The 21,037-nt window shown below is 43.5% G+C and overlaps 1 gene segment (V, D, J or C); it reads left to right on the top strand.

Annotated features, from left to right (window-relative positions):
- The first annotated feature begins 514 nt into the window (after nucleotides 1–514).
- LOC124392047 lies at nucleotides 515–2,015 on the top strand. The segment is given in 2 exon segments: nucleotides 515–548; nucleotides 1,540–2,015. Coding segments are annotated over 2 exon segments (354 nt in total).
- The last annotated feature ends 19,022 nt before the right edge of the window (nucleotides 2,016–21,037 follow it).

Here is a 21,037-nt window from a genome sequence, read left to right as displayed (position 1 = left end):
TTAATCAGGAGTTTAGGAGCTTCTCCAGCTTTCTGCTGATACCAGTGCAAAAAGTGGCCATATGAGCTGTGATAATACACTGCCTGACTGGTTTTACAGTTGATAGTGACTGTTTCTCCTGGAAGAACAGATTTCACTGCAGGAGTCTGAGTTACTGTGACTTGACCTCTGCATTCTGTAAAAATACACAATAATGCAGCATGAAACTGAAATATTAGAACAGAAACAATACGTGTATTTGTATGAACACATCATTGTAGAGATAAAATATGAAGCAGTGTCTGACCTTGAGTCCAGAGGATCAGTGTCCAGATGAAGACGGGGATCAAAGTCATGGTAGCTGTGGGTGAAGTTTCTGTAGCAGCAGCTCTCAGTCATGAAGTGTGAAAGTCACAGCGCTATAAACACTCCCAGAGCACTGAAGCATGTGCTGCCAATGCAAAGTGTCCTCTGAGTATGAAAACATCTTTACCACATTCCCCCAATCTTACTGTCATTCTCACACTCAGTCACAATGGGAGATTTCTTGGAAAATATTGAGGTTACAAGTGCATGTATAGAAATGACAAAAGTTCAGGCTTTCACTTTAATTCCATCAGGATTCAGACTGACTGCAGAGGATATTTTAAGGAGACCAGCATTATAACGTTATTCTTTACTGTCTTTATGTATCATGTAAATTTTTTTACTGACTGTAGAGACAAATCTCATCAATAAACTATCATTTGGTGTTATTTCTCCTCCAGACTTCTGCATTTTATACAGTATACTGTGCTCCAGAGTTAGGTGTCTGTGTGTGTGTGTATGTGTGTGTGTGTGTGTGTGTGTGTGTGTATGTGTGTGCTTGCACGTGTGTTCACTGTAGTGTAACAGAGGTTTTTGTACGACGGTTTCATTAGAATGTATCACTGTGGATCACTTTTGGTGGAGGAACAAAACTCAGCATCAGTAAGTCACTTTTACTTCTAAAACACTAAAATGTATACAATATAAATATATATTTACATATTATTTACTTAATTATTTACTCAATACTTTATACATAATACAGATTAATTATAATGTGTGTATATATATCAATAATAAGTTGTAAACACTTTAACCGTTAACGTTCTGTAGTAAAAATGTATAAAAAAAAAACAAGTGAATATTAAACATGTAATAAATCTCCAGTGTGTTTGTGTTGGTGAGTGGAAACCTGCTCACTGGTTCATATCTGCAGTATTGTGTACATTATTCTGAAGTCTTTGTGCTGATGGAAAATACAGAAAAATGTTGCTGTGTTTGTGTTAAATAGTGAACATTTCTGTTATGAGATCCATTTCTTACTATCACACAGGGAGCACTTTCTATGACACATCAGTAAAAAGTGACTAAAACAGAATAAAGCTGATGGAAGTCTGAGTCGCTCCACAATATAACGAGTAGCTCGTAAATGTTCTCCTGCTGATTAGTTCTACTGAACTGCAGTGATGTGAAGAAGCAGTAATGTTGTGTATCTTTGTGTAAATGTGTGTTTTTGTGTTTTCTGTTCTACAGAGGGTCCCACTGTGAAGCCCGCCGTGTCTCTGCTCCATCCATCGTCTCTGCAGCTCTCTAAGGGACCGGCCACACTGCTCTGCCTGCTGTCTGCCTACTCTCCACAGGGGGCGACGGTGAGCTGGACAGTGGACGGCTCAGTGGTGAATGAAGGAGTTCTGACCAGCCCTGAAGAACAGAAGAAGGACGGTTACACACGCAGCAGCACCCTGACTCTCAGCAAAGCACTCTGGGAAAAGGGGGAGGAGTTTGTCTGTACCGTCTCCCATGACTGTGTCAATCATCCGGTCACGTTCAGAAAGAGCCAGTGTGAAGACTAACAGCTCCAAGATAGAATTAAACACTGAGCTGCTCACACATCCATCTACAATAGAGTTTCAATTCTACACAATGCTGATATTCCTGTCTTTACTCTCTTCACTGTCCTGTTGCTCTTCCTGTAGTTTTGCTCTGCTGAAATAAAGCTTCATTTTGGACATTGGGTGTGTTTTATTAGAGTTAGTAGTCATTATCAGTGTGATGAGAGAGTGTGTTTAGCTGTACATTCAGTGCTGTGTGTTGTGCTTCAGTGAGTTTGGCTGAAGGAAGTTGAACATCTGGTGAAAGTGGTGCTCTATTTTGGGAGAAAGAGGATCATTCAGCCGTCTTCATGTAAATCTCCCTCTCATTTCACTGCTCTGTGCTACTGAGTGAAAGGAGACAGTTACACATATTATTTAATTATCACCTAAATATGTTACGTCTGTGTATGCAGGGATGAGCAGTATTTACGATACATGTATTTCACATACATATTTCAAATATAAAATATATAAAATACTTCAGTTTTAAAATATTGTAAAATACTTTGTAAGACAGCTATATGATGACATCATAAACATGCTGCCTCTGATTGGTGCCTACTCACTATTTTGCCCAGACTTGTTGAGATCAGAACAGAAAATGTATACATATAAAAGAAGGTGTTAAAGGTAAGAAATGTTTAGGCTGCCAGCTTTCAAATAGGCGTCCAATGAAAGGTTTGTGAAGAAATTTGATGTCCGTTTTAAAAAAATTGTTGAGAAAAAAATACAGTTGTTTATTTTGATATGTCTTCTGACTTCTGTATTTTGTGGATTATTTTCACATACTTTTAAAGTAAAAGTATTTAGTGTTTTATTTTAAAATACATTTGATGTATCTGTGAACAACCCTGTTTGTATCACTACAATGTCCCACTCTAAATTATTAATAAAAGCCTTTAAATCAATAAACCTTACTGCTTTACATTATAGATGATGCACAACATACACAATTAGTGTGTACAGTGCGGTGTGATAAAGTGTGTACTGTGTGGTGTGATAAAGTGTGTGTAGTGTGGTGTGATGGAGTGTGTACAGTGTGGTTTGATGGAATGTGTACTGTGTGGTGTGATGGGCTTCGTGCAGTGTGGTGTTATATAATGTGTACAGTGTAGTGTGATGGAGTGTTTACAGTGTGGTGTGATGGAGTGTGTGTAGTGTGGTGTGATGGAGTGTGTACAGTGTGGTGTGATGGAGTGTGTGTAGTGCGGTGTAATGGAGTGTGAACAGTGTGGTGTGATGGAGTGTGTACAGTGTGGTGTGATGGTCATCGAGAGATTTCTAATGTGAGGTGTGAGTTAGTGTGATGTGGTTCTTCTCCTCCACAGAGTGTCATTGTGTCGTATCACATCCTCCAACTCAGCACCTGCAGTCGCTCCCAGCTGCAGCAGTGCAGTTTCTCTACTATCTGACTGAGGGAGGTTTTTGTACGACTCTATATCACTGTGTGAAAACGCAGCTACTAGGACAGTGAACACTCTGACAGTAATAATCTCCTGCATCTTCATTCTGGACTCCACTGATAGTCAGAGTAAAATCAGATCCAGATCCACTGCCACTGAAACGAGCTGGAAAACCTGACTGTAGCTGATTGGCAAGTTTAATCAGGAGTTTAGGAGCTTCTCCAGCTTTCTGCTGATACCAGTGCAAAAAGTGGCCATATGAGCTGTGATAATACACTGCCTGACTGGTTTTACAGTTGATAGTGACTGTTTCTCCTGGAAGAACAGATTTCACTGCAGAAGTCTGAGTTACTGTTGCTTGACCTCTGCATTCTGTAAAAATACACAATAATGCAGCATGAAACTGAAACATTAGAACAGAAACAATACGTGTATTTGTATGAACACATCATTGTAGAGATAAAATATGAAGCAGTGTCTGAACTTGAGTCCAGAGGATCAGTGTCCAGATGAAGACGGGGATCAAAGTCATGGTAGCTGTGGGTGAAGTTTCTGTAGCAGCAGCTCTCAGTCATGAAGTGTGAAAGTCACAGCGCTATAAACACTCCCAGAGCACTGAAGCATGTGCTGCCAATGCAAAGTGTCCTCTAAGTATGGAAATGTCTTCAACACGTTCCTCCAATCTTACTGTCTCTCACACAAATTGAGATTTTTTTTTTAACAATTTTAAGAGTTTACAAGTGCATGTATTGATATGACAGAAGTTCAGGCTTTCACTTTAATTCCATCAGAATTAAAGATTTTATGGAGTCCAGCATTATAGCATTAATTTACTTTTTTTTATGTATCATGTGTTTTGTGTTACTGAATATAGAGATACATCTAATCACTTATAAATAAATAATGATTAAAATCTACAAAAATAAACAAAGATGAATTTATTGTGTTGTGATGGTTATTGAAGCAGAGTTTGTATGGTTGTGAACTTCTTTAGAAGATGTCAAGTCAAGTCAAGAGGCTTTTATTGTCATTTCTACTATATACAGTGGTACACAGTACACAGTAAAAACGAGACAACGTTTCTCCAGAACCCTGGTGCTACACTAAACAACAACAAACAAAACAACATAGAGCTACAACACAAGTTACATAAAGTGCATCGAGTGCAACCTGGTGCAAACAGTGCAGACAGACAGTGCAGACAGACGACACAAGACAAGACACAAAACCCTATATAGCGCCGACCAGTAAACCTACTGTATACTTGATTATACAGTACTGTACAAGAAAACTGTAAAAACTATACAAAATAAAAACTATATCCCAGAAGTGAGTATAAACAGAACAATGTAGTGCAAAAATACAGCAGCAGTCAAAGGTGCAAAAAACAGCATGTAAACAGTATAATACAATGATAATGATAAATGTGCAAAAAACAGCAGTTGAGAGTGTGGTACAGTCGAGAATAATAAATAATAAATAAATGAATGGTGGTGGAATGGATTGAGATGAGTGATGAGTGTGTGTTAAGTGTTAAGTCCAGGAAAAATGTTACAGTTCGTTACACACATTTGAGTGCGTGTGTGTGTGTGTGTGTGTGTGTGTGTGTGTGTGTGTGTGTGTGTGTGTGTGTAAGAGTTCCGTTTCATTTCTGTGTATTAAGTAGCCTGATGGCTTGAGGAAAGAAACTGTTGCATAGTCTTGTTGTGGCGGCCTGAATGCTTCGGAACCGTTTTCCTGATGCTAGGAGTGTAAAAAGTGTGTGCGAGGGGTGTGTGTGATCGTCCACAATGCTGTGTGCTTTGCGGACGCAGCGTGTAGTGTAAATGTCCATGATAGAGGGGAGAGAGATTCCGATGATCTTCTCAGCTGTCCTCACTATCCTCTGTAGGGACTTGTGGTCCGAGACGGTGCAGTTCCCAAACCAGGCAGTGATGCAGCTGCTCAGGATGCTCTCAATGGTCCCTCTGTAGAACATGGACAGGATGGGGGGGAGGGAGGTGGGTTTTCCTCAGCCTTTTTAGAAAGTAGAGATGCTGCTGGGCTTTCTTGGTGATGGAGCTGGTGTTAAGTGACCAGGTGAGGTTGTCTGCCAGATGAACACCAAGGAATTTTGTGCTCTTGACGATCTCCACTGAGGATCCATCAATAATCAGTGGAGATTGGACGCTCTGTGCTCTCCTGAAGTCCACAACCATCTCTTTCGTTTTGTCCACGTTCAGAGACAGGTTGTTTGCTCCACACCAGGCAGTTAGCCGTTGCACCTCTTCTCTATAAGCTGACTCGTCGTTCTTGCTGATTAGACCCACCACGGTCGTGTCATCAGCGTACTTGATGATGTGGTTCGAGCTGTGCATTGCTACACAGTCGTGAGTCAGCAAAGTGAACAGCAGTGGACTGAGCACACAGCCCTGGGGGGCTCCAGTGCTCAGTGTGGTGGTGCTGGAGATGCTGTTCCCGATCCTGACTGACTGAGGTCTCTCAGTCAGGAAGTCCAGGATCCAGTTACAGAAGGAGGTGTTCAGGGCCAGAAGGTTCAACTTCTCAATCAGGTGCTGAGGAATGATTGTGTTGAATGCTGAGCTGAAGTCAATGAACAGCATTCGTACATACGAGTCCTTGTTATCCAGGTGGGTGAGGGTCAGATGGAGGGTTGTGGATATAGCATCGTCCGTGGAACAGTTTGGACGATACGCAAACTGCATGGGGTCCAGGGAGGGTGGAATCTGTGTCTTAATGTGCCTCATGACGAGCCTCTCGAAGCACTTCATCACGATGGGTGTGAGCGCGACGGGACGATAGTCATTAAGGCAGGAGACAGAAGACTTCTTCGACACGGGAACAATGGTCGTTGTCTTGAGGCACGTGGGGACAACGTTGCTGCTCAGGGAGATGTTGAAGATGTCAGTGAGGACATCTGCTAGCTGTTCTGCACATTCCCTGAGCACTCTGCCAGAAATGTTGTCTGGTCCAGCAGACTTCCGTGGGTTAACTCTGCATAGAGTTTTCCTCACTTCAGCTGTGGTTAGACAGAGCACCTGGTCAGTGGGAGGAGGGATGGTCTTCCTCGCCACCACGTTGTTCTGCACCTCGAACCGGGCGTAGAAGTCGTTCAGCACATCTGGGAGGGAGGGGTCACGGTCACAAGCAGGTGATGTGGTCTTGTAATTCGTGATCACCTGCATGCCCTGCCACATGCGCCGGGTGTCTCCACTGTCCTGGAAGTGGTTGTGGATTTTCTTCGCGTGTGCGCGCTTCGCCTCTCTGATGGCACGAGACAGTTTGGTCCTTGCTGTTTTTAAGGCCGCCTTGTCCCCTGATCTGAAGGCAGAGTCTTTTTGTTTCAGCAGCGCACGCACGTTTGCAGTCATCCACGGTTTCTGGTTGGAGCGTGTAGTGATGGTCCTGGAGATGGTCACATCATCAACGCACTTGCTGATGTAGCTGGTCACTGATGATGTGTACTCCTCCAAGTTGATGGAATCGCCGTAGGTTGCAGCCTCTCTAAACATGTCCCAGTTAGTGCACTCAAAACAGTCCTGAAGAGCAGAAGTGGCTCCTTCTGGTCAGGTTTTCACCTGTTTCAGAACCGGTTTAGAGCGCCTGATGAGCGGTCTGTATGCTGGGATTAGCATAACAGAGCTGTGGTCTGAGTATCTGAGATGGGGGCGGGGCTCCGCATGATACGTGCCGGGGATGTTTGTGTAAACAAGATCCAGGTTCGCTCCTCTCGTTGCAAAGTCCACATGCTGATGGAGTTTAGGAAGCAAAGTCCTGAGATTCGCATGGTTGAAATCTCCGGCGATAATAAACAATCCGTCGGGGTGAGCATTCTGCAGGTCGCTAATAGCGTCGTAGAGTTCACTCAGTGCCTCCTTAGCATTAGCACTGGGTGGAATGTACACTCCGACGATGTAAACTGTGGTGAATTCCCGTGGTAAGTAAAAAGGTCTGCATCTAACAGTCACAAACTCCACTAGGGATGAGCAGTAGCATGAAACGAGCACAGAGTTCTTACACCATTCCGTGTTGATATAAACACACATGCCACCACCGCGAGAGCTGCGTTTCTGTCGGCTCGAAACACGGTTAGCCCATCTAGCTGGAGCCACGTCTCCGTGAAAACAAAGACGCAACAGTCTCTAAACTCTCGCCGTGTGGTTCGCTGGAGTCGGATGTAGTCCAGTTTATTATCCAGGGAGCAGACGTTGGAAAGAAAAATGGACGGGATAGCCGGCCGGCTAGGGTTAGCATTTAGCCTAGCACGGACACCCGCCCGCTTGCTGCGCTTCCGCTTCCTCGAACAGCGCTTTCGACGCCTCCTCTCCCGGCCACCGGCATCAGGTAACACCGAGGGTTGGGGGCCTGGTCTTTGTGGCCGAGGTCGCAGCAAGCCGAGGTCGCGAATGTTGTTGATAAGATCATCATGCAGACTGTTGGTTGAATGATGCCTGTACCGTAGCAGTGTCTGGTGGTCGTACACATGAACACAGCTGACTCTGGTGTCCATGTATTGTGAAGGGTTGTGCTAAATATGGTAAGAGCACCATTTTTGGATCCGGAGAGGCCGCTGCGAGCTACTGCCGCTCCGCCATCTTGGATATAAACCCAAGATGGCGGCGCGGCAGTAGCTGGAGCACCACCTCGTTCCGAAAGAGCCACTGTGAAGTTAACTAGAATTCAAGTGTACACTTTAATACATGCTTAGCAGTCTGAGGTGGTGTCAGTGGTGTAGCTGTGCTGAAATAAAGCTTTAACATGGAAATCGTGGCTCCTTTTTCAGTAGTGAAGTGTCTTTGTTAGTGATTTGGAACTGCACCTTTACAGCAAGTTGAGTGCAGAGCTGTGTGTTGTTCTTTAATGAGTTTGGATGAAGAGTTTGGATGAGATTTGGAACAGCTTTTCATGCAAATGTGTGTGTGTGTGTGTGTGTGTGTGTGTGTGTGTGTGTGTGTGTGTGTGTTGGCTTTAGGTGGATCACTTATCTTTGTGAGAATGTATTTTATATGCGCTTGCATGTGCCTGAGAATGAACTAATTGTACCAAGATTTATGTTGCTAAAATGTTACTCCACAGCTTGATTAGGCAGGAGTAGTTGAAGGTCACCGAACATGTTTCTGTTTTTCTACGTGTATATTCTGTTCCTCCTTACACATACCTATGTTTTAGTTGGCTTTAAAATAAGAATGTTGTTTAATGCTGAGCCTGGGTACAGCACGAAAAGCACATAGGAGAAGATTATGTTCTGTTTTCTTACAACGAACTTCTGTGTTCACTACCTGTGTTTTACTACCTAGTCAGATGCTCATCTCGCGAGAAGGGACATTGACTCCCTCCCATTGCCCAATAACCCCGCCTCCGTGGCGCCGTTGTTGCAAAGCTGTGTGTATAAATACTTTGTTCTGATACATTTTTTTGGAACAGTGATCTTGAATAAACCAGACGTGATTTGATTCGTGTGGGTTGTTCTTTCATTGTTCTGAGGCGCCTCTACAGTGTGGCAAAGAGAGCATAAGGACCTGAGGGAAAATCTTCCTAACAATCTGGTGACCCCGACGTGATACTCTCGATCAGGTAAGACATGTCTGGTTGACTACCTGGTTGATAGTATCTGAACTTGTTATCTCCCAGGGGGGAAGGTAAACCTTAACGCGTTTGTAGTGTTGAGCAGTTATAAGAATTGGAGATTCTTGTATAGCCCCCTTGGGAAGGAAAACCTCAGTCATTAGGGACTGAGCAGAAGCGCTGACATAAAGTTACGAGTTGTGGTTCTTGTGCTCTGCTTGCCCACTGATTATAGAGTAATTTTAAGATGGGAAAACTCTTACCCTAAGCCTGAGCCCAAGAAACGCCTTCGTTTTGGATCAACGTTGTGGTTTAACATACTATGTTACTCCTTATCTTGACAATTTAGCTGGATGGACTGAGGTAACTCCTCAGATTCCACCGTACCCTCGTGAAGGTACATTTGATCCTGGTTATTTAGCCTCCGCTTATCGCATGATTTATGAAGGTATTGGTGATCCTCAATGGGAAAACTCTTACATGGAAGAGTCCTATGGACGGTGGTATGACATGAAAAAGATATGGGACACTCCCTGATCCCCACCATGGAATGCAGCATGTGTGGGTAGCTAAACCTTCGGGAGTACAGGTTACTCCGCCTCACCTTCAGCCTTGAAGGACATTATTGGCCTTTGCCATCGCCAGATAAGCCTCTGCCTTTTGTTGATATGTTGATCAAAAGCTCACGAAATTGCCAGTTGACTGGTGCAGATTATAGGTTTATCTTGCAGAATAAATTAGGAGATAGCTATAATGAGGAGATGCTGGTTCAACATGTCCCTGTGTTGAGTCATGAAAATGATGAAGTTGTTACTGAGGTAAAAACTAAGACAGAAGGTGGGGGGGATGAGGAAGCGTGCGCGCAAAGAAAAATCAACTAAAGTAAAGTCAACCTTGTTCTGGAAAGATAACCCAAGAGCCCTGACCATGTTAAAAGACCAACTAACTAAATACTTGTTGTCTATTAAACAAGCAAATCGTGATTTATCTCAGGTCACTAACTGTAAGCAAGAAAAAAACGAACCAGCATCTGGCTTCTTTAACAGATTCAGCCAGGTGTGGCAACACTTAGGTGGTCTCGATCTGGTACAAACCGATTCTAACCCTTTATTTTTGTCCACTTTTTTGTCCAACTGTCGCCCTGAAATACAGGACACTCTGAAACATCATTGGAGTGATAGAAACAACTTGACTGTCCGGGCTGCTGGAGAAAAGGTTAGAACTTTAGAAGGGATGGTTTATTGGACGTTAAGAAGAACCAAGCATGTTTGTCAGTTGCAGCGGCCTACCCCCCCAGAGGTGGGGGAGGAAGAGGTAGAGGGAGAGGGATGAATGATCGTAAAACAGGGAAGTGTCATTATTGTGGAAAGGAAGGACATTGGAGAAGGAGTGTAGAAAGAAGCAGTGGGATGAGCAAAACAGGGAGTGCAGTTGCCCCCTGACTGATCAGCCCATGCAGCCTGGACCACAATAGGGCTGCCTACAGAGTCATGAGACCCCGGCCGTTTCTATGTTGCATCTCCTTCACCTCCCGAACAATGGAGAACTACCTGTGGTAACTTTAACAGTAGCAGAAATCTCATATCTTTTTCTGTTAGACACAGGAGCCACATTGTCCTCTGTGGGGAGGAACTATGAAGGGCCTTTATCAACACGGTCAGCTAACTCTGTGGGAATTGATGGGGTCCCTTTCACTTCCTCTTTCACCACACCTTTAGCTGTTTCCTGTCCTTCTGATCCTTCTCTGTCTTTCACACATTCTTTCGTGTATATGCCTGACTGTCCTTTTCACCTTTTAGGCCGAGATTTGATGGGTCTCCTGGGGCTTTCTATTGTTTTTAATGGTTCTAACATGACCGTTCAAACAGAGGAACAATGTGCACCTGAAATATATGCTCTCTCCCAGTCGATTCTTCCACATGACCTTGCAGCTGCGAGCACTACTAGCGTCCTTGCTCCAGTTTTGTTATCTGTTGACTCCTCTCTGTGGGCTGAGCACAAAGATGAGGTGGGTCTTGTCTCCTGTCCTCCATATGAGGCCAGGGTAAAACATTTGACACCTGTGTTTGTTAAACAGTATCCTTTATCTCCTGAAAAAACTAACGGCATTGACTCTATTTTTAATTCTTTTTTACAACAGGGAGTGGTCACCCCGTGTGTCAGCCCTTACAACACACCGGTTAATCCAGTGCCAAAACCAGACGGTTCTTGGAGATTCACACAGGATTTGCGAAAAATCAATGAGTTAATCATTCCAGTTGCACCAATAGTCCCTGATGTTTCTTCCATCATAGCCTCAATACCGTGCACACACACTGTGTTCTCTGTGATTGACCTTTGTTCTGCTTTCTTTAGTGTTCCAGTAGGAAAAGAGACTCAGCCACTCTTTGCCTTCACGCACAGGGGGCGGCAGTACACATGGACCAGGTTGCCACAGGGATACATTGATTCTCCCGCGGTCTTCGCGACTACGGTCAAGAACGCCTTGTCAAGCCTCTGTCTACCCCCTGATTCTGTTGTCCTACAATACGCTGACGATCTCCTGGTAACCGGCACTGACTATGACACCTGTCAGGCTGCCACCATAGCTCTTCTGGAACACCTTGCTACAAAGAGTTTTAAAGTTTCCAAGACAAAACTGCAGTTCTGTCAGAACACTGTCCGATATTTGGGCTATGAACTGTCACAGGGCTCAAGAAAATTGACTGTTGAGCGAATCAAAGTCATCATGGACACTACACAGCCTGAGACTAAACAGGCACTACAGGCTTTCCTAGGCCTCATCAACTACTGCCGTCAGTGGATTCCAGACTGCTCTCTGTACGATAAGTGTCTGCGAACTGCTGTGAGACATTCTGATCCTTCTACTACACCGTTGACATGGACTTCAGAAATGCTGACTGCTTTCGGGGCCCTGAAACGTGCACTGTGCACGGCTCCGACGCTGGGACTACCCAATTACAGCCTCCCATTTCACCTGTATGTGGCAACTCAACCCGGAACAGCGTCCGGTGTTCTGGCTCAGGAGCATGGGGGGGGCATGCGACCTTGTGCGTTTCTTTCCAAATCTCTAGACTCTGTGGCTCAGGGATTGCCTGCCTGTCTTCGTGCCGTTGCCTCCTGTGCGCTGATGGTAACTGATGCTGAGAAGATCGTTTTGTCCCATCCCCTGATTCTGCACACCTCACATCAGGTAACACAGATATTACGTAATCTCAATACACAACACATGTCTTCACAGCGTCGTTCAGGGTATGAAACTGTTCTATTAGCTACTGAAAACCTGTCCATTCGCCCTACCTCTTCTCATGACACTGTAGCTCATGCCTTACAACGTTTATTGAATTCACAGGATGACTGCGCGGGGCAACCTGACCACGATTGTCTGACTGCCATTGTTAATGACACCAGTATCAGACCAGATCTCTCCTCTGTTCCCCTACAGACAGGACAAGCTTTGTTTGTTGATGGTTCCTGTTCCAAACCTAGTGATGGTATATCTATGTGGTTACTCTGCCAATTGCCTAACAATGTTCTGGAATCTTTCTCTCTTCCCTTTTCTTCTGCGCAGGCTGCTGAGCTATACGCCCTTACACGCGCCTGTGTCCTGTCTGCTGACACTGATGTCACTATCTACACAGACTCACGCTATGCTTTTGGGGTTGCTCATGATTTCGGTAGGATTTGGCAATCTCGTGGCTTCACTGCCGCCGATGGTAAGCCCATTTCCCATGCGTCACTGGTACAGGATCTAATAACTGCCTGTCACCTGCCACGTTCTTTGGCTATTGTTAAAACCAGGGCTCACTGTTCTGGTGACACGGACGAGGTCAGAGGTAACAGCCTCGCCGATCGCATGGCCAAACAAGCTGCAGCCTCACGTCCGCTGCCGCCAGACTTATCTCCAGCAATGGTGTCTGTTAATACCATGATCAGTGCTGTTTTACCTGACATGGATTTACCTTCCCTACAGGCCTCAGCTACTGATGCTGATCACGCCTTCTGGGCAAATCAGGGTGGTACCGGTTCCACAATTTTGGTCGATGGTCAGGGTCGTCTTTGCCTTCCACGTCATTGTACGCCTTTTCTCGTCCGTGAATTTCATGGTCCCACTCATCTCGGACGAAGAGGGGTATTACATGACCTAACTGAAAATTTCTGTATAGATCACTTATACACAGACGTAAACAACATACTAAACAGATGCTTAACATGCGCGCAAAACAACATCTCCAAACCAGGTGCCATACATCAACATCTTCCCACCCCTGAAACACCGTTTCAGGAATGGCAGATTGATTTCACACACATGCCCAGACAAGGCCCTTTCAGATACCTTTTGGTAATGGTGGACAAATTTTCCCGGTGGGTCGAAGCTTTCCCCTGCAGCAAAGAGAACGCTAGAATAGTGGTTCAGAAGTTAACTACGGAAATAATTCCAAGATGTGGTATCCCTGTAGGAATTGATTCTGACAAGGGAACCCCATTTACCTCCAAGGTTACCCAGCTTTTGTGTCAAGAGTTAAAAATCAATTGGCATTTCCATATTCCATACCACCCGCAATCATCAGGTATTGTAGAACGAGCCAACCGCACAATCAAGGACAAAATTCGAAAAGCCATGCATGCATCAGGCTCAAAGAATTGGCTTCATGCCCTTCCGCTGGTTTTAGCAGATATGCGCATGACAACTCAAGTGGCTCTCGACCATTTGTCACCGTATGAATTAGTGTTGGGACGACCTTTTCCCCTTCCATGGCGTCGAGGAAAACAGGCTTTGGGTACAGGGGATCTAGATGTGCATCTCAGCGAATACGCTGCAGGGTTGCTACAAACATTGGATGAATATTGGACACGGGTAAGTGAGAAAAAAACACAAATTCCGACAGAAAACACTCATCCCTTTAAGGTAGGGGATCGGGTTTTGGTAAAGAAATTGGACAAAATGGGGACACCACTGGGTGAAACCCCCTACAGTGCCCCTGCAGACGTAATTGCTGTAACACGCACGGCTGTGCTAACTGATCTTTTTCCACAGTGGATCCACGCTGGACGAGTGAAGCACGCTCCCAATTAAAATGAAGTTGTAACAATTTGTATTTGACTATGTTCTTTTGTATGCCCTAGTAACCATTAGAAACCATCCGTAGACCTTGTTCCTCCACAGACTGAGGGTAAAATCTCGCCCTGGACACCAACGTCGAACCGCAGACACTCTGGTGCAGGCTTATAGGACACAAAACACACTGCTGGACGTGTCAGAAGAAGCTAGGTGGGGAACAACAACCTCTGCTGGACAAAGACACGGCCAGTGACCAGTATGGCCGCCCTTACTAATACTACTGTCCATGCTTGGGACAGGGTTACCCGTCCAAGCACATCCACATGACAACAAGTTTAGGAACCTGATTATACTTAAATCATTTATTATTAAGTATAAAAGAGGGGATTGTGAGAATGAATTTTATATGCGCTTGCATGTGCCTGAGAATGAACTAATTGTACCAAGATTTATGTTGCTAAAATGTTACTCCACAGCTTGATTAGGCAGGAGTAGTTGAAGGTCACCGAACATGTTTCTGTTTTTCTACGTGTATATTCTGTTCCTCCTTACACATACCTATGTTTTAGTTGGCTTTAAAATAACAATGTTGTTTAATGCTGAGCCTGGGTACAGCACGAAAAGCACATAGGAGAAGATTATGTTCTGTTTTCTTACAACGAACTTCTGTGTTCACTACCTGTGTTTTACTACCTAGTCAGATGCTCATCTCGCGAGAAGGGACGTTGACTCCCTCCCATTGCCCAATAACCCCGCCTCCGTGGCGCCTTTGTTGCAAAGCTGTGTGTATAAATACTTTGTTCTGATACATTTTTTTGGAACAGTGATCTTGAATAAACCAGACGTGATTTGATTCGTGTGGGTTGTTCTTTCATTGTTCTGAGGCGCCTCTACAGTGTGGCAAAGAGAGAGCATAAGGACCTGAGGGGAAAATCTTCCTAACAATCTTATTTCTCTTTCTGCTCAGAATTTGCATAAAAACATTACAAGTACAATTATAAATACACTATTAAATAAACTAATAGGATGAAAAAAGAAAAAATAAGGAAAAAATACTAAACAAAACAATAAAAATTATAATGAAAGAAGATGGGCTCAGAGTCTATGATTTAAACCAAGAACTTTTTGAATAAAATACAACCACAATTTCAAAAAAGTTGGGAAACTGTTAGGAAAAGTTGGGACACTGTGACATCCTACATCAGTTTTTGTGAAGACGTGTGTGCCAACTAAAACCTTCTGCAAGTTCAGTAACAACAAGCCATGGTTCACAGCCAAACTGAAAAAACTTCGACATGCCAAGGAAGATGCATACAGAGGGGAGGACAAAGCACTGTACAAGCAGGCCAGAAACCAACTGACAAAAGAGATCAGAATAGCCAAAAAAAGCTACTCCTCTCTTACAACTCCTCCCAGCATTCAAGTTGCATTTACGATTTGTGAAAAGGATGTGTAAAAAGGAAAGCTCCTGGCCCAGACGATGTCTCCCCCTCCTGTCTCAAAGCATGTGCTGACCAACTGGCTCCCATCTTCACCTCTATCTTCAACAGATCACTGGAGTTGTGTGAGGTCCCCTTCTGCTTTAAACTCTCCACAATCATCCCAGTCCCCAAGAAACCCTCCATTACTGGACTGAATGACTACAGGCCTGTTGCTCTGACATCTGTCGTCATGAAGACCTTTGAAAAGCTGGTATTGGCCCATCTAAAGAAGGTGACAGAACAGCTGCTGGATCCCCTACAGTTTGCATACCGAGCAAACAGATCGGTGGAAGACGCAGTCAACATGGGGCTAAACTACATTTTGCAACACCTTGACTGCCCAGGAACATATGCCCGGATTCTGTTTGTTGACTTTAGTTCGGCTTTCAATACAATAATTCCGGGAATTCTCCACTCCAAACTCCTAAACCTTACTATACCCCCTGCCATCTGTCAATGAATCACCAGCTTCCTGACAGGCAGGAAACAACAGGTGAGACTGGGAGGTGTTACCTCCGGTATTTGGACAGTCAGCACTGATGCTCCTCTGGGGTGTGTCCTTTCCCCACTGCTATTCTCCCTCTATACGAATGACTGCATATCAAGTGACCCAACTGTCAAACTCCTGAAATTTGCAGATGACTCCACGCTCATCGGACTAATCCAAGTTGGTGACGAGTCTGTATATGAGCAGGAGGTGAAGCAGCTGGTGCTATGGTGCAGTCAGAACAACCTTGAGCTAAACATACTCAAAACTGTGGAGATGATAGTGGACTTTAGGAAACACCCTTCAACACTACTCCCCCTCACAATATCCAACATCCCTGTGTCATCTGTGGAGAACTTCAAGTTTCTGGGCACTACCATTTCCCAAGACCTGAAATGTGAATCAAACATAAACTCGATTCTGAAAAAGGCCCAGCAGAGGATGTACTTTCTAAGGCAATTAAGGAAGTACAGTCTGCCACAGGAGCTGTTAATACAGTTCTACACTGCAGTCATTGAATCTGTCCTGTGCTCATCAATCACCATCTGGTTTGGAGCAGCAACAAAACAGGACAGAAACAGACTGCAGAAAACCGTTAAAACAGCAGAAAAAATCATTGGTGCCCCCCTGCCCACTCTCCAGGACTTGTACCATACAAGAACCAGAAACCAGGCAGAAAAAAATCATTAATGACCCTTCACACCCTGGACACAACATCTTTCAGCTCCTCCCTTCTGGCAGGCGCTACAGAACTTTGTTCACTAAAACTGCCAGACACAGGAACAGTTTCTTTCCCCAAGCAATAACCCTCAATAACAACTGACCATAATTATATTCACTGCTTCACATCTATGAGTACTGCACAGAACTGTCAGTCATCACATTATCTGTATATGTTGCACACACTATTGCTGCTATTTACTGTACAAAGTTTTATAGTAAACTCTCTAATCATACCTGACACACAATACTGTCATTTGCACTACCATGCACTCCCACACTTTATGTACATTACTGGTCTGTATCCCTATTTATTACCCACACTGTCTATACTGTCTCACATTGTCTGTATTGTCTGTATTGTCTTGTATAGTCTGTTTTTGTCTTGTCATGTCTGTTTTGTCATGTATAGGTTTTTATTTATGTCTGTACTTTTGAGAGTAACAAACAGCTGGAACCAAATTCCTTGTGTGTGTCAACACACTTGGCCAATAAACCTGATTCTGATTCTGATTCTAAAATGTAAATACAAACCGACTGCAATGATGTCTTAAACCCATATTTTATACATGATAGAACATAGAAATTATATTAGATGTTAAAATAGCACATTATTCTTTCAGATTAAAGGGAAAAATAATTGGCAGCAACTTCTGTAAACTTCTGGGAACTGAGGAAACCAGTTGCTGGATTTTTGGGAGAGGAATATTGTCCCATTATTGCCTGATTTAGGTTTTTAACTGCTCCACAGTCCTGGGTCCTCTTTGGCATATCTTTTGTTTTGACGTGAACCAAATATTTATATTTGGTTAAAGCAAAGGCTCTTCGAAGCCACGCTGTTGTCATAGATGCAGTATGAGGTTTAGCATTGCCCTGCTGACATTTATGCCCTGCCTTCCCTAAAAAATACATCATCTGGATAGAACCGTGTGTTGTTCTAAATCCTGGATATATCTTTCAACATTGATGGTGCCTTCCCAGATGTGCAAGCTGCTTATTCCATGGGCAATAATGCAGGAAGGAGACCAGAAGCACAGAATGGCACGGGAAGTAGTAACACACTCTTTCCAGGACCAATGATGTCATGCTGAGGTAGAAACAAAAGAAACAAAAAAAATGTAAAGCAAAGAAACACTGATGTGTGATGCTGAGGAAAGATGGTAGAAGACCAAGTTGGGACGAATGTAAAACAAAACAGAATGCAGTGATATACCAATTTTCGTAAACCCATATTTTATTCACAGTAGAAAGTAAAAAAGATAAAGAGATTCAGGAGCTTGTTCAGTCTCTTGGCATTTCAAAACTGGACTACTGCAACTCTCTGCTGGCAGGTCTTCCCCTGAACGCTATTCGTCCACTGCAAATGATCCAAAACGCATGATTTGTGTTAAATCTGCCCAAGTTCTCCCACACCACCCCACTGCTGCGCCCCTTCACTGGCTTCCAGTAGCTGCACGTATCCGATTCAAAACACTGACTTACTTGCCTGAGAGGCTCTTCTCTGTTCTGGCACCAAGGTGATGAAATTAACTTCCCCTAAATGTCCAAACAACAGAGTCCTAGGCTTCAAGCTTCAATCTTCAAGCGACAGGTGAAGACTTACCTCTAACTGAAACATTTAAACACTTTCCAAGTTTGTTATGTAAAAAAAAAAAAAAACCTCAACAGAGCTGATTTATATTAAGTTTGTAATCTAGCATACCAGTGTAGATTTATTCATTGCTAGAGACTCAGAGCACTTTTGTACATCGCTCTGCACAAGGGAATCTGCTAACTGACACAAATGTAAATGTATGTAATTGTGTGTGTGTGTGTGTGTATGTGTGTGTTTTACATTTAAATTCAGGCTGGGCAACAATTAAAATTTTTAATAGCGATTAATCGCATGATTTCCCTGCATTGTTATCATAAAATCCAATATTCTTGTTCTTCTTCTTCTTTCGGCTTCTCCCATTAGGGGTCATCACAGTGAATCATCCGTCTCCACACCTCCCTGTCCTCTACATCTGCCTCTTTCAAACCAACTACCTGCATTTTTCCTCTCACCACATCAATAAACCTGCTCTTTGGTCTTCCTCTTTTCCTTCTTCTTGGTGGCTCCATCCTCAGCATTCTCCTACTAATGTACCCCATGTCCCTCCTCTGCACATGTCCAAACAATTTCAATCTCGCCTCCCTCATCTTGTCTCCAAAATGTCCTACATGTGCTGTCGCTCTGATAAACACATTTCCAAACCTGTCAACACTTGTCACTCCCAACAAAAACCTCAACATCTTCAGCTCTGCTACCTCCAGCTCCACCTCCTGTCTTTTACTCAATGCCACTGTCTCTAAAACATACAACATCGCAGGTCTCACCACAGTCCTATAAACTTTCCCTTTCACTCTTGCAGATAGCCTTCTATCACAAATCACTCCACACTCGGCCTGCACTCTTTTCTTCACTTCTCTAACACGCACTCCATTTCTTTGCAGTGTTGTCCCCAGGTACTTGAACTCCTATACCCTCTTTTCTCCCTGCAACCGCACTACTCCACTGCCCTCCCTCTCATTCCTTTTCTCTCCAGCACGTAGCTCCAGCTCTCCAGGCTCTTCTCAACCTGCTCCCTACTCTTACCACAAATCACAATATCATCTGCAAACATCTGTCGTAACTCAGACCCCATGTCCGAGTAGACATAACATTTAAGTGGCTCAATACTCAAATTAGTTTTAGCTATTCACTAATCAATTACCAATAAGTTTCAAAACTTCAAATAATACATAAACAAACCAAACGAAGACATCTTCCAGTCATGAATGAGAAGGAGCAAATCAGCTTTACTGCAGTCACTTCAGGCCTGTCCCATGGAGCTCTCGGGAGAGAACCATCCTGACAGCAATGGCACCCGTCAGCTTTCACATGCAAGTGCGAATTTGATATAAACTATCCTTACTTTTAATATCTCACACCTAGTTAAATTTACATATTTTGTCTAATATCTCCTCCCTCACAATTTACATACACCAATCATTTTACAGGGTTTTGCATATCCCACCTTTTGCTTGTGTGTTTTCTGGTAAATTTACACCTATTCTTAGTAAAATTCCACCCATTTCCAGAAGGCCTTGTTAACCTTCATACGATTCTAATTTACATGTAAAAAAAATCTCTTGATGGTGACCTTTTCTTATAAAAACATCCCCTGACTGTGCACTTTGCACACAAGAATTCACCAGATTTGTCATGCAGGATATGGAGGCGGAAGCCAAAGTATAGCAAAAACAAAGTTTATTCACAACACAAGGCAGAGCCAACAAAAATACTTGCAGTGCAAAGTATACTCCGGTGGTGCGCTCTGTGAGCGCTGTCCACAAATGTCCTGAACCGGTGAAGGCAGTTCGTGAATAGGTAATCCCAAGGTGCGCGAGATGAAGCGCGGCGCTGAGCAGTCACGGGTGAAACGTAGTGCTAAACGCGTGAACATAGATCCAAACAGTACCGAGAGGATCGGGGTAATCCAGGGTGCGCTTCAGAAAGGAAGCGCAGCCGTGGAGAAAGTAAAGAGTCAGAGATGAAAAGTTACGAAGCTGGAATTAATGCATGTAAATAAACAACAGACAATAACGGAGGTTTATATTGGAGCTGGGGATGAGTGAATAACGAGATCATCCACTGCAATAATCACACTTTTTCTTAAAATCTTGTCTGGGTTTTTATTTCTATGTCTGCAAATCATCCTTTGTTTTGTTTTGTGTAGACTTTGGATAGAAACATGTTAGTTTATTACTAGTTTTACAAACCAGGGCTTTAGTTTTAACACCACCAGCACTTTTCTCCAAATGCTTTTTCTATTTTTCATATCTCTCGTCTTTTACTTAGTTTTTTTTTTTATTTTCTTAAAATATATTTATTATGCCATAATACTTTATATAACATTTCCTGTCTTACGTTCATCCTGCCTGCACCTCTGGCTCATGCTCACATAGAAACATCTTATTTCCTGTGTGTTTTGGACATTGTACCTCTTAAACAAATTCTTGCAACTATTCTCCTACGTCCTTTATTATCTGACGATGTGTTGGGCCTATTAACCTATTACTATTCTCAATTTTTTATATTTTCCTATTTTTATTTTACATTATATTTGCCTATCTTTTCCTTCCGGTCGACACCCTTTGCCTGGTGTACGTGGTCACCACTGTTTACCGGCCATGGCATATATCTGTTATCTGGAGTGACTATTGATCCTCATATGCGTCTCTATTTTCCACCTCGAATATCTCTTCCAGTTCATACCCATGGCGCCTCTACATTTTTCCCCTTATTTTTCTAAAACTGGCGGTTTTTCTAATCCCTAACCTAATCAATCAGCCGTATCTTCTCACTCGCCTTTATAACATGTATTACATTTACAAGCATTTTGATAATATAATGTATGCTAAACTTTATATATGAT

The sequence above is a fragment of the Silurus meridionalis genome, chromosome 10 (genome assembly GCF_014805685.1).
Source record: "Silurus meridionalis isolate SWU-2019-XX chromosome 10, ASM1480568v1, whole genome shotgun sequence".
Taxonomy (NCBI): Eukaryota; Metazoa; Chordata; class Actinopteri; order Siluriformes; family Siluridae; genus Silurus; species Silurus meridionalis.
Note: the sequence above shows the minus strand (reverse complement) of the source record. Positions and strands in the feature narration are given on the sequence as shown.